General features: G+C 39.0%; 1 protein-coding gene across 3 annotated transcripts in view; it reads right to left on the reverse strand.

Moving 5' to 3' along the window:
* Positions 1-12,053: 12,053 nt before the first annotated feature.
* SLC39A12 (solute carrier family 39 member 12) overlaps positions 12,054-14,953 on the reverse strand; it is a 67,151-nt gene continuing 64,251 nt past the window's right edge. For all 3 annotated transcript variants that reach the window (XM_081145619.1, XM_081145617.1, XM_081145618.1), the window contains one exon: positions 12,054-12,632. In XM_081145619.1, coding sequence (XP_081001745.1) covers positions 12,504-12,632 — 129 coding nt within the window. In that variant the 3' untranslated portion in view covers positions 12,054-12,503. The remainder of the gene's footprint in view (positions 12,633-14,953) is intronic.

Consider the following 14,953-nt stretch of genomic DNA (forward strand, 5'->3'; position numbering starts at 1 on the left):
TAAGATACCCCTTGTTTCCTGGAAGTTAAGTTGTGTATTGTCCTGTCTTGCCAGCACCCGTACAACAGCTTACATGATGAGGTTGGGGCTGAGACACAGTTTGCCAACCTGAGAGGAGAGTCCTCCCAAGGACTGATCAACGACAATCTAGACCCAACCACAACAGGAGAACATAAAGAAACGACAAAAGGGACACCCACAAGAGGGACATGCCTAGAGCAAAGAGCTCAGAAGTGTAAGGAAAACATACCTCTGGGCTCCATTGGACCCACAAGACAAAATCTCATCCCACAAGACTGGGAGACAGCAAATCTATCAAATATATAGATACAAACACTAAGACCTACCAAAATGGGGAGACAAAGAAACAACCGTCAAATTAAAGGAAAGGAAACATCGCCAGAAGAAGTCTTTGATGAGACTGAGTTAAGCAAACTATGAGAAATAGAGTTCAGAGTATTGATGATGAAGATGTTCAAGGAACTTAAAAAGAAAAACAAGGCAATAGAGGATAAGATCGAGGGCTTTAGGGAAAACATGAAAAAAGAGCTACATACCATAAAAAAACTCAGAGATAAAGAATGCTGTATCTGATATCAAGAAAACACTGGAAGGAATTAAAAGTAGGCTCAATGAAGCAGAGGATAGAATAAGTGACTTAGAAGACAAGGTAGAAAAAAATCACTCAATCAGAGCAGCAAAAAGAAAAAACACTTAAAAAGCATGAGGTCATTCTAAGGGAGCTTTGGGACAATATGAAGCGAAACAACATTTGCATTATAGGAGTGCCAGAGGGAGAGGAAAGAGAGCAAGGGATAGAGAACTTGGTGGAGGAAATAATGACAGAACACTTTCCTAGGCTGGTGAGGGAGAAAGCCACACAAGTTCAGGAAGCACGGAGGGTTCCAAACAAGAGGGACCCAGAGGCCCTCTCCAAAACACATCATAGTTAAAATGGCAAATGTCAAGGACAAAAAGAAAATGTTAAGGGCTACAAGAGAGAGTCAAGCAGTGACCTACAAGGGAACCCCCATAAGGCTGACAGCTGATTTCTCAACAGAAACTCTTCAGGCCAGAAGGGGGTGGCATGAAATTCTCAAAGTAATGAAAAGCAAGAACCTGCAACCAAGATCGCTTTACCCAGCAAGGCTATCATTTAAAACTGAGGGTGAAATAAAGAGCTTCCCAGATAAAAAAAAAGCTAAACCAGCATTGCAAGAAATGCTAAAAGTACTGCTTTAAGAAAAAGAAAGAATAGTGAGAGAAAGGCAGCATAAAGGGGAAAAATGGCATTAAATAAGTTGATATCAATAGTAACCTTAAATGTAAATGGAATAAATGGCCCAATCAAAAGACATAGGGTAGCTGAATGGATAAGAAAACAGGACCCAAATGTATGCCGTCTACAAGAGACCCACCTGAGAGCAAAAGACTAACACAGGCTAAAAGTGAAGGGATGGAGTAAAATATTCCATGCAAATGGAAAGGAAAAGAAAGCTGGAGTAGCAATTCTTATTTCTGACAAAATACACCTCAAAATAAAGACCATAACAAGAGACAAAGATGGTCACTATATAATACTAAAGGGATCAATCCAACAGGAGGAAATAACCCTTATAAACATTTATGCACCCAATATGGAGCACCTAAATATATAAAAAATTTCTTGGGGGACTTCAATGGGTAGATTGACAGCAACACAATCATAGCAGACAGCATTGGACAGATCATCAAGACAAAAAATCAACAGGGAAACACAAACCTTAAGTGACTCACTAGACCTAATGGATTTAATTGACATTTACAGAACATTTCATCCCAAAGCAGCAGAATACACATTCTTCTCAAGTGCACATGGAACATTCTCAAAAATAGACCACATGTTAGGGCACAAGGCAAGTCTCTACAAATATAAGAAGACTGAAATCATACCAAGCATCTTCTTGGATCACAATGCCATGAAACTGGAAAAACTCAAAAATATTCAAACACATAGAGGCTAAATAGCATGCTATTAAACAATGAATGGGTTACCAATGAGATCAAGGAAGAAATCAAACACTTCATGGAAAGTAACGAAAATGAACAGACAACAACCCAAAATCTATGGGACACGGTGAAAGCAGTCCTGAGAGGAAAATTCATAGAATTATAGGCCTATCTCAAGAAACAAGAAAAAGATCTAATGAACCATCTAACACAACAACTAAGAGAACTAGAACGAGAACAGCAAGAAAAGCCCCAAGGAAGTAGAAGGAAGGAAATAATAAAAATCAGAGCAGAAATTAATGACATATAGACTAAAAAGACAATACAAAAAGTCAATGAAACCAAGAGCTGGTTCTTTGAAAAGATAAATAAGATTGATGCACCTTTAGCCAGACTCACTAAGAAACAAAGAGAGAGGACCCAAGTAAATAAAATCAGAAATGAAAGAGACAATATAATAACTGACCCAACAGAAATACAAAGGACTGTAAGAAAATACTATGAGAAACTATATGCCAACAAATTGGACAACATGGAGGAAATGGACAAATTTTTAGAAGCATACAACCTTCCAAAGCTGAATCAAGAAGAGGCAGAAAACCTGAATAGGCTGATAACAACTAATGCAATTGAAGCAGTAATCAAAAAACTCCCAGCAAACAAAAGCCCTGGACCAGATTGATTTACAGGTGAGCTTTACCAAACATTCAAAAAAGAATTATCACCTATTCTATTCAAACTATTCCAGAAAATTCAAAAGGAGGGAAGACTCCCAAACTCTTTTTATGAGGCCAGCATCATCCTAATCCCAAAACCAGATTAAGACCCTACAAAGAAAGAAAATTACAGGCCAATATTTCTGATGAACATAGATGCTAAAATCCTCACTAAAATACTAGCAAACTGGATAAAGCAATACATTAAAAAGACCATACATCATGACCAAGTGGGATTTATTCCAGGGATGCAAGGCTGGTACAACATCCGCAAGTAAATAAATGTGATACATCACATAAACAAAATGAAGGACAAAAATCATATGATCATATCAATAGATGCAGAAAAAGCATTCGACAAAATCCAGCACCCATTTCTGATAAAAACTCTTAGCAAAGTGAGAACAGAGGGATCATACCTCAACCTAATAAAGGCCATATATGACAGACCTACATACTCAATGGGCAAAACCTAAAACCATTTCCATTAAAAACCGGAACAAGACAGGGATGTCCACTTTCACCACTCTTATTCAACATAGTACTGGAAGTCCTCGCCATAGCCATCAGACAGGAAGAAAACATAAAAGGTATCCAAATTGGAAAGGAGGAAGTAAAACTGTCATTATTTGCAGATGACATGATATTGTACATAGAAAACCCTAAAGACTCCATCAAATGTACTACTAGATTTCTTAAAAAATTTGGCAATGTAGCTGGATACGAAAATCAGCATCCGGAAATCAATGGCATTCTTATACACCAATAATGAACTTTCAGAGAGAGAAACTACAAAAACAATACCATTTACCATTGCAACTAAAAAAATAAGATACCTAGGAATAAACTTAACCAAGGATGTAAAAGACCTGTGCTCGGAAAACTACGTGACACTGAAAAAAGAAATAGAGGAAGATTTAAACAAGTGGAAGAATATACCATGCTCATGGATTGGAAGAATTAATATCATTAAAATGTCCATACTACCCAAAGCAATTTATAAATTCAATGCAATTCCTATTAAAATACCAACAGCATATTTCACAGACCTAGAACAAACATTTCAAAAATTTATATGGAACCAAAAAAGACCCCGAATAGCTGCAGTCATCTTGAGAAAAAAGAACAGAGTGGGAGTGATCACATTACTGAATTTCAAACTGTATTGCAAAGCCACTGTAATCAAAATGGCCTGGTATTGGTACAACAACAGGCATATAGAGCAACAGAACAGAACAGAGACCCCAGAAATTGACCCACGCCATTATGGTCAGTTAATATTCAACAAAGGAGGCAAGAGCATCCAATGGAGTAAAGACAGTGTCTTCAATAAGTGGTGCTGGGGAAATTGGACAGATACATGCAAAAAAATGAAACTAGACCACCAACTTGCACCATACACAAAAATAAACTCAAAATGGATAAAAGACTTAAATGTAAGTCACAAAACCATAAAAGTCCTGGAGAAAACATAGGCAGTAAAGTCACAGACATTCCACGTAGTGGAATTTTCACTGATACATCTCCTAGGGGAAGAGAAACAAGAAAAAATATAAACATATGGGACTACATCAAACTAAATGCTTCTGCACAGCAAAAGAAAACTGCCTCAAAATACAAAGGAAACCCATGGTCTGGGAAAACATATTTGCCAAGGATAAGCGGCTAATTTCCAAAGTGTACAAAGAACTCATATTACTCAGCAAGAGGAAGACAAACAACCCATTTAAGAAATGGGCAAAGGACCTGAATAGACACTTCTCCAAAGAGGACATACAGATGGCCAGGGGCATGAGAAAATGCTAAATGTTGCTAATCATCAGAGAGATGCAAATTAAAACCACAAAGAGGTATCACTTCACACTTGTCAGAATGGCTGCCATCAACAAATCAACAAATGACTCCTGCTGGTGAGGGTGTGGAGAAAGGGGAACCCTAGTACACTGCTGGTGGGAATGCAGACTGGTGCAGCCACTATGGAAAACAGTATGGAGGTTCCTCAAAAAATTGAAAATAGAGCTGCCTTTTGACCCAATGATCCCACTTCTAGGAATATATCCTAAGAATCCTGAAACACTAATCAAACGAATATATGCACCCCTATGTTCATAGCAACGAAATTTACAATAGCTAAGATCTGGAAACAGCCCAAGTGCCCATCAGTAGATGAGTGGATAAAAAAGCTGTGGGACATTTACACCATGGAATCCTATGCAGCTGTAAAGAAGAAGGGTCTTGTACTCTTTGGACAGTATGGAAGGACCTGGAGAAAATTATGCTAAGTGAAATAAGCCAGGCAGAGAAAGAAAAACATCACATGATCTCTCTTATATGTGGAATCTAAAGTAATGAACAGATGAACAGAATAGATTCAATGACATGGAAGCATAGATCAGACTGACGAATGTCAGAGGGATGGAGGAGGGCGGGTGGGTGGAGGGGGAGAGATTAAGCAAAAAATTTATATGCACATGTGCACAACCCAAGGACATGGACAGTGATGGGGGGAGGGGTAGGGAAGAGGGTGGGACGGGGTGGAACAGGTCATTGGAGAGAAAAAGGGACATCTGCAATATTTTATACAAAAATAAAATTAAAAAAAAATCAATGCGTTTAAAAATTTACATAAGAGAGTTTCTTTATCCATAATAATTACGTGAGGTGGCCTTGCACGTCTAATATTTTGCAGTTGCTCACCATATTGGTCAAAAGTCCAAGATGAATAAATGAGTTCTGGTTCAAGACAGTGATGTAGGAGGGTCCTAAAGTCACTTTCTCTCTCGTAATTTCTATCCAAATCCCAATGATATTTTTCACAGAAATAGAACAAACAATCCTAACATTTTTCTGGAACCATAGTAGACCCCAAATAGCTAAAGCAATATTGAGAAAGAAGAACAAAGTGGAAAGCAGCATGCTACCTGACATTAAACTATATTACAAAGCTATAGTAACCAAAACAGTATGATTGGCATAAAAATAGACACATAGATCAATGAAACAGGAAGAGAGCCCAGAAATAAACCCATGCATATATGGTCAATTAATTTGTGACAAAAGAGCTAAGAATATATAATGGGGAAAGAACAGTCTTTTCAATAAATAGTGTTGAGAAAACTGGGCAGCCACGTGCAAAAGAATGAAACTAGACCACTATTTTACACAATACATAAAAAATGAACTCAAAATAGATTAAATACTTGGACATAGGACCTGAAATCAAAAAACCTCTGGATGAAAACATAGTGGGTAAACTCCTTGACATCTATCTTGGTAATGAATTTTTAGATTTGACACCAAAAGCAAAGGTAATAAAAGCAAAAATAAACAAGTGGGGCTACATCAAACTAAAAAGCTTCTGCACAGTAAAAGAAACCATTAACATAATGAAAAAGCAACTTAAGAAATGGGAGGAAATTTTTGCAAATCAGAATCTGATAAGGGGTTAATATCCAAAATATATGAAGAACACATACAACTCAATAGCAAAAAAAAAAAAAAAAAAAAATTACCCAAACAATCCAATTAAATAATGGGCAGAGAAACATATATACAATTTTTCCAAAGAAGACATCTAAATGGCCAACAGGTACATGACAAGATGCTTAGCATTACTAATCTGCAGGGAAATGTAAATCAAAATCACAATGAGTTAGCATCTCACATCTGTTAGAATGGTTATTATAAAAAGACAAGAAATAACAAGTGTTGGTGAGCATGTGGAGAAAAGGGAACTCTGGTGCATTGTTGGTGGAAATGTAATTGGTGCAGCCCCTATCGAAAATAATATGAAGGTTTCTCAAAATTAAAAATAGAACTAGCATATGATTTAGCTATTCCACTTCTGGGTATTTATTCAAAGCAAATGCAATGCTAACTTGAAAAGGTATCTGTACTCCTATATTCACTGCAGCATTATTTACAATAGCCAAGACACAGAAGTAACCGAAGTGTCCACTGAGGGATGAATAAAGAAAAGGTGGTATACAGTTGACCCTTGAACAACATGGGTGTGAGCTGTGTGGGTCCACTTATACTTGGATTTCTTTTCAATAAATATACAGTCAGCCCTCTGTTTCCCTGGGTTTTTTATCCATAGATTCAAGCAACTGTGGATTGAAAAATGTATTTTTGATCCCAGGTTGGGATCTATGAATGGGGAGGGCCAACTGTATGGATTGTTCTACACCATTTTATGTAAGGCGCTTGGGCATCCATGGATTCTGGTATCTGCAGGGAGTCCTAGAACCAAAAACTGTGGATACTGAGGGACAATTGTAGTTAAGTTTTGGAGGAGTCAAAAGTTATATGCAAATTTTCAACTGCATGGGGGTCAGTGCCCCTAAACCCTGTGTTGTTCAAGAATCAACTATTATAAACATACACATGTATATAGTAATGTAATATAATACAGTATATGTATAATGTAGTATTACTCAGCCATATAAAGAAGGAAATCTTGCCACTTACAACAACATGGATGTATCTTGAGGCCATTATGCTAAGTTAAATAAGTCAGAGAGAAAAAGACAAATACTCTATGATCTCACTTATATGTGGTCCCCAAACAACAACAAAATTGAACTCATGGATATAGAGAACAGAGTGAGAGCTGCCAAAGGAGGGGTGGGGTGGGGTGGGAAGAAATGGGTGAAGGTGGTCAAAAGGTACAAACTTCTAGTTATAAAATAAAGAAGTCAGGAGATGTAATGTATAGCCGCATGGTGACTATAGTTAATAATACTGTGTTTTATATTTAAAAGTTCTTATTACAAGAAAAAAATTGTATCTATGTAAAGTGATGGATATTAACTAGACTTGCTGTGGTGAGAATTTCACAATATATACAAAAATCAGATCATTATGTTGTACACCTGACACTAATATAATATTATATGTCAATTATGTCTCAACTTTAAAAATTTGCTGAATATATTCTAGATCCTCATGGGGAGAAATTAATGTAAACTGGAATAGTAAAAGCAACCACAAATGACTGAGACCTTATAGGTGAGAAGCTTTGATTGGGCAGGACCAGGGAGGGTTGCAAAGACTGTAATGATTACTGGACTAGAAGTCATAGATCTGGGTTAAGTCCAATGTCAACTCCTTTACACAGATAAGAGCTTGGGTAACCATTTATACTCCCCGAACCAGTTTCCTCTCTGTAGAGGCTGTGTGATATAGGGATTAAGATCACAGATTCTGGAGCCAGCCTTGGGCAAGTTAACTGACTTCTCTGGGCCTCAGTACATTCATCTGTAAAACAGTGATGAAGACACACATTCTCAGGGTTCTTAACAGAATTAAATGACTCATAAAGTACTTTTAATGTAGCTGACACATAGCGCTATGAAAATATTTGCTATTATATCACCACTATAAAATTAGAGTTGAATTAACTCTCCAACACTGGTCTAGCACAGCACTTTGCGATGTTGTGGGCTAAGTCTATGAGCACTCTGCATAGCTTGATATTGAAGGGAAATGCTGAGATCATGAGATACACCTAATCCATAAACCAGAAATCCTAGATACTTTCCACAATCAGGAGGGAAGCCAATGGTACAGATGGGAATGGATGGCAGTCCAGGTGGGTTCCAGCTGGACAAAGCACTCTCTGGACAAAAAAGATGAAGAGCCTTGTTGGAGGGAGTTATTATACAATGAAAGGAAGCTTCTGAGAAACAAGAGGCTTTGCAAAGCTAAGTGAGAAGTGTGTGTGGGGTGGGGTCTATATGACAGGGACTCTGTCTTTGAGACAAGAACATTGTGGGAAGCAGGGCAGGGGAGGCGGGTACAGTGGGAGGATGTGAAATACATTCCAGATGCCTTCAAAGAAGCAATGGCACGTGGGGTAGGGTCATTTTGATTTTGGAAAGTGTCTAGCTTCTCAAACTTCCTACATTTCAATTGGGTTTGAGAGATGCCTATGGAAGTAATAGCATGACGTGAGGCCCATCCCCCACACTGGAGGGACTAGGTTGCTAGTGCAGGCATGTGCAGCCCCAGGTAAGATGGAGCACTGGTCTCCATGGCACCCTTGTTGTGCAGATTTCCCAGGGAAGGCTGTGTGTGCTGCAAGCTGGAGGGCATCTGCCTGTCTAAACAGGTCAGGCCTCCGGTGGGCACACATCCTGTTTAGTCTGATGGGCTGGACACTTTTCAGAGCTGGTCTCATTCCCTCAGTGGGCTCATTGGCAACAAGGCAAACCGATTGAACTACTTTTCGCTGAGTTGAAATCAAATTGTAACAATAAACATGACCTCCGACAGGTTCATCTCCATAAGGTTTCATTATTCAACCTCCACATCTTTAGAAGTGTGATCAGAGTGGAACATAATAGGTCTTTGCTCATTATGAGAGACAAAGAGTAAGAGAGAGGGGCTTACACTGAGTGTAAGCATTATGGCACATGGAGGAAGACTTCCCCAGGAGATGGGCAGAGTGGGGTAAACCAGAGCCACCCCCACCAGACTCCCTGGCTCTGGAAATGAGTCAAGGTGAAAATACTTTAAGGACAGCTTTGAAGGACCAGTGGGGGTTGGCTTGGAGGCCTCAGGATAGGATTATAGTTACAAAAAAAGGCTTGACATCCATTCTCCACCAAGAGAAGACATTTCCTTGACCCAAGGTACAGCCCTGAGAGGTAAACTGTGAAACTTCGATTTAAAAGGGATGGGATACTAACGATGATGATGATTTAATATTTCTTGAGCCATCAGGATTTTCCAGGCATTGTGCCATGGGCTTCACGAGCACCTATCCCATATTGACCTCACCACAATCCTATGAGGTAGAGTCTATTTTTAGCCTCATTTCACATGAGAAGAAGTTAGGCTATGAGGTGGCATCACTGGGATCCCAACCAACATTCCAGTGTAGAGCCTGAGTTCCTAATGATCTCACAGGAGCCTCAAGTCTACCCCAGTGATTAACAGCCTCGTACTCCAGCTTTTCACCCCAGCTTTGAAGAAGAAAGTTGTAAATGTGCGGTAATCTGAGAGCTGTGTCTAGCAGAGAGAGGCATACTCTTACCTCCAAAGTCTGGGTTTTGGGAGGGGTGGCAGAGGGGCTGTATGGGCTGTAATTTATGGGCTCATTTATATAACACGCAGGCCGTGGTCAGCACAGCAGTGGAACCATCGTCCCAGGCCCAGGGCTCAGCACACAGCGACATGGTGAAATTCCCTTCCCTAAAGACGGCTCTGTCAGTGGGTGATGGCTGGTCAAATAAGATTCCTGTATGATTTGCTCTTTGATTTTTCTCCAGGACCATTTCTAGTTCAGTGACTAAATAAAAATCAATCACCAAGTAGAAATACAGTAGAATCCTAAATTTAGTCCTAGTAGACAGAAATACTCTATCATTATTGGGAAATCTGGTTTCAAGGAAAACACCGTTTACCCCAAAGCTCAGTGAGTAATACACAATTTAGATGATTTAACTTCGGAATGACGATGTTCACCCATCCCAAATTTAGACTCTGTCCATATTTAGGAGGCAAATCGTTGCCATAATATTTTTATTATTGCCACTCAATTTTGAGGAAAAGAGGATTTCTAGCAATTCTAAGGTCGTTGGTTGGCTGGAGGTTCAGCTCAGGCTATTGGATTGCTGGCCTGGATAAACACATTAATCCACCTGGTGTGGATTAGCAAAGAGTCAGTTTTAAGGCAGCGTGGGGGAGGAGTTGGGAGCAGAGAGAGGTGCCCTTGGGAGCTACTATATCACCCTATTTTTAGGATGACCTCTGCAGATGACCTCTGATGGCCCGGTCTCTGCCTACAACCAGGGCACACTGGTGACTGGCTTGCAGAGTATTTACTGAGAATGTCCCTCCAAATCCTTCTCACAGCCAGCTGCCTTCAAGCCCCTCTGCAACCAGCTCACAACCTCCCCGTGAGAGGCAAATTAAACTCACTCTAACTTGAAAGTTATGAAGTGAGTAGCTCACATCACAAATTTTAATTTAGCTAGCCCCAAACTACTCTAAACTGGAACATGGAACAGAGTCATCATTAGAGCTTTTCTAATTAAATTGACTTAAATTAAGGCGTAATGTTAAAATCACAACTTGTTCATAGAAACCCAAACACACAGGGTGCCAGGAGCTACTTTTTGCAACCTCCACACCGTGCGGACATGTACAAAGGGGTTTTTGTTTGGCTACAAGTTATTTTCTAACAAAAGAAGGGCAAACTCCATGTGTCAGGTCTGCTTACCTTTCCAGGCAAATATCCGTGTACTACTCTGCATCCAGGAACTCCTGGATGGGCCAAGAGAAGGAGCTTCCAAACTATGAACTCAGGTCTAGCATGAGTTTTGTAGCGTGTTAATCAACTTAATCAAAATCACACAGCCCCTCCGCACAGAGTTGCAGTCATGCTCTTTTGTGAAGCGAGGCGTGCCTGACTTCTACGGCACCCGCAGAGCTCAGGGGGTGCCCCACCAGCAGCGACAGCATTAGTACCACCGGGAAGTTGTTTAAAATCAAGGCCTCGGCCCCCTTTCCCCAGTACTTATAGAATCAGAATCTGTCAGGGGGCACCCCAACAGTCTGTATTTTAATAAATCCGTCAGTTAATCCTAATGTATGCCAACGTTTGAGGACTATTGCACTTATCATGAGGCCCCCTAGAATCAAGCTCTACAAACAACTGAAAAAAATCACCTCATTTTGACATCGAAAAAAGGTGGTTGAAAAAGACTGTGTTTGGGTGGGACTTGGCCAAGATAACTACCTACTAGTTGAGTAAGAGGTAGCAGAGACATATTTGATTGAGTGCCATGAGTCACTTGGGCAGTAAAATGGGCTTTTTCCCTTATCAAGATATATCATGAAAAAAGTAAGAAAAATATTAGGCATCTATTTTCCAAGAAAAATGACTAAAGCCAGGGCTATTTTCTATTTTAATAATTTTGCTGGGTTATTAGTTATGTTGCTTGTACATTTCATGAACTAGCCTACTGAAATAAGGTTTAGGGGTCTGTTTTCTCAGAAAGAGTATAAAATACATCTCACTTGTCAGTAATATTATTCTCATAAATGTGCTCTGTTAAATCTGTGTGAGCTGACGCATTAATCTACCGCCTGACTTAAGCTTTGTTATTTTTAAAATTTTTGAACTTTATCTTTTGTTTCCAGTTCTCCTTGCCTAGAACAGATTTCACTTGGTGATTATATAGAAAAATGCTGGCATACTGTCCTCAGGCTTCCCAGGGCTGCTTATTTATGAGCATTTATGAGCCAGTGGGAAATGCTTCCAGGTGAAAGATACTATATTGGTTTTGTGAGAGTTGATTCAGAATCTGACATCCAGAAACACAAGGTAATACAAACCATCACATTAAAACTAAATTTTATTACATTTATTTGGAATTTAGTTTGCTTATGGTTATAATCTCACAGGGAAAAAAAAATGACATCAAGGAAGCTGCAGCGATTTTTATCCCAAAAGGCATCCATTCGCTTCAAATATTACAAACATTCTTTATTAGGGAGATGATATTTTTGAAAATTTACCAACATTAATTTAGAATTTACTAATAACTAAAAAAGGTATGATTTCTATGATGGCATTGGACACTGAACACAAATTTTTTATTAATGACAACCTGACATGTATATACTACAAACACAAAATTGCATTATAAAGTTAATAAGTTAATAAACTAAAAGACACACACATCACCTAAGGCAAAAATACTTAATTTACAAGTCACTCTAGAGTACAACAAAAGAAACAAAAGTGAGGCCATAAATTCATTTTTGAAGGATTTTTAGACTCTTCACTTATATTTTAATATTTTGTTCATATATAGCCAAGAGTAACAGAGAAAGCCAACCTAGGGTCAGTCCAAAATTCTGCAGGAGAAACATCAACCAGGGTCGCCGTGTTTGAACATGAGTCATTTCAGGAAGCTAAAAAAAGAATAAAAAACCAGAATAAGATCCAGATATATTCACTGCTGGGAAAAGTTTGGTGGGAAAACATGAGAGACTCTGTTATTCAGAACTTAATAACCTTTAAAATTCCCCAAACAATTGCAAAATGCTTAATACCTACTCTTACTGAAAAGTTTTTTAAATTTACCTTTATTGTTGAAAGTATTACAGATACCCCCTTTTCCCCCCCATTAATCCCCCCCCCCCAGGGCCTTCACCACACTATTGTCTGTGTCCATGGGTCATGCATATAAGCATGTAAGTTCTTTGATTCATCTCTCCCCACCCCCACCTTCCCACTGAGATCCTCAGTCTGTTCCATGCTTCTATGTCTCTGGATCTATTTTGTTCCTCAGATTATTTTGTTTATTAGATTCCACATATGAGTGAGCTCATGTAAAACTGAATCAGGAAGAATCAGAAAAGCTCAATAGGCTAATAACAACGGATGAAATCAAAGCAGTAACAAAAAAACTCCCAGCAAACAAAAGCCCTGATCCAGATGGCTTCACAGGGGAGCTTTCTAATTCTTTGAGTTGTAGGGTTAGATAGTTTACTAAAAATTTTTCTTGCTTTTTGAGGTAGGCCTGTGGCGCTATGAACTTCCCTCTTAGGACTGCTTTTGCTGTGTCCCATAGATTTAGGTTGTTGTGTGTGTTCATTTTAATTTTTTTCCAGGAAGTTTTTGCTTTCTTTCTTGATCTTATAGGTAACCCATTCATTGTTTAATAACATGCTATTTAGCCTCCACGTGTTTGAATGTTTTTGAGTATTTTTACTGTACTTCATTTCTAATTTCATGCCATTTTGATCCGAAATGCTTAATATGATTTCAGTCTTCTTGAACTTGTAGAGACTGGTTTTGTGCCCTAACATGTGGTCTATCTTTGAGCATGACCATGTATAGTTGAGAGGAATGTATATTCTGCAGCTTTGGGGTGAAATGTTCTGTAAATATCAATTAAATCCATCTGATGTAGTGTGCCATTTAGAGTCACTGTTCCTGTGTTGGCTGTTTGTCTGGAAGATCTATCCAGTGAGGTCAGTGGGGTGTTCAAGTCCCTGACTATGACTGTATTGCTGTTGATCTCTCCCTTAACGTCCTTGAAGTTATTATGATAGGTCCTTATTTATCGCCATTTTAATTCTTTATGCCTATGTTTCTCTCTCTATTTCTTCTTTTTATTACAGCAGTCCCTTTAACATTTCCTGCACTGCTGGTTTGGTGGTGATAAACCGCTTTAGCCTTTTTTCCCCCTTTTTTTTTCCCCATTGACCCCTTCCACCCTGCCCCACTCTCCTTCCTTGTCCCTCACCACACCATTGCCTGTGTCCTTGGGTTGTGCATATATGCGTATAAATCCTTTGGTTAACCTCTCCCTCCTACCCCCTCCTTCCCTCTGACATTTGTCAGTCTGACCTGTGCTTCCATGTCATTGAATCTATTCTGCTCATCAGTTTATTAAGTGTTTTAGATTCTACATATAAGTGAGATCATGCGATGTTTGTCTTTCTCTGCCTGGCTTATTTCACTTAGCATAATATTCTCCAGGTCTAGCCTTTTTTGTCTGTCTTACCGAAATTTTTAAAAGTAAGATAAATGAAGCGGTTTGATTGTGGTTACAAGGATCTTAGTGTTGCTAGAAGTCCTAAAGTGACAGTTATCAACTGAAAGCAAACCCAACTCCTCTTACTTTTGTTTTCAAAAAATGCTTAAATGTGAAATAGATAATAGATGGAAGGTATTATTTTTGACTGTTCTATTACATTTATGAATCCACTAAACACACTGGTTATTACAAAGCATGTATTTCTTTCTTTTCAAAGAGATGACCCAAGGTTTTCCTGACCTTTAGAACAATCACATTATCATCTCCTAAGGCTATATTTTATTCTCAGAGAGACAAGTGACCACCGTTTTATATTTGTGAAATGCCACAATGCCATTTAAAGGGAGATGTTCACTCAAGCATCTCTGTGAAGTGCCTCAACATGCTTTTATTTCACATCCTTTTGAATCCCCCACCCTGAGAAGTTCAGAGTGAGTGTATCTCTCTCACATCATAGTCATTTCTATTGAAGAATAGGCTCAGGCCAAGAGACTTAACCTCGGCATTAGTGACATTTTGGGCTGAATAATTCTTTGTTGTGGAGACTCTCCTGTGCGTTGTGGAATGTTTAGCAGCATCCCTGGCTTCTACCCACTAGATATCAGTTGTCCCTCTGCCCCAATTTGTGACAACCGAAAGTGTATCCAGATGTTGACAAATGTCCCTTGTGGGTATGTGTGTGTGTGT

The sequence above is a fragment of the Miniopterus schreibersii genome (assembly GCF_964146895.1).
Source record: "Miniopterus schreibersii genome assembly, chromosome: 1".
NCBI lineage: Eukaryota > Metazoa > Chordata > Mammalia > Chiroptera > Miniopteridae > Miniopterus > Miniopterus schreibersii.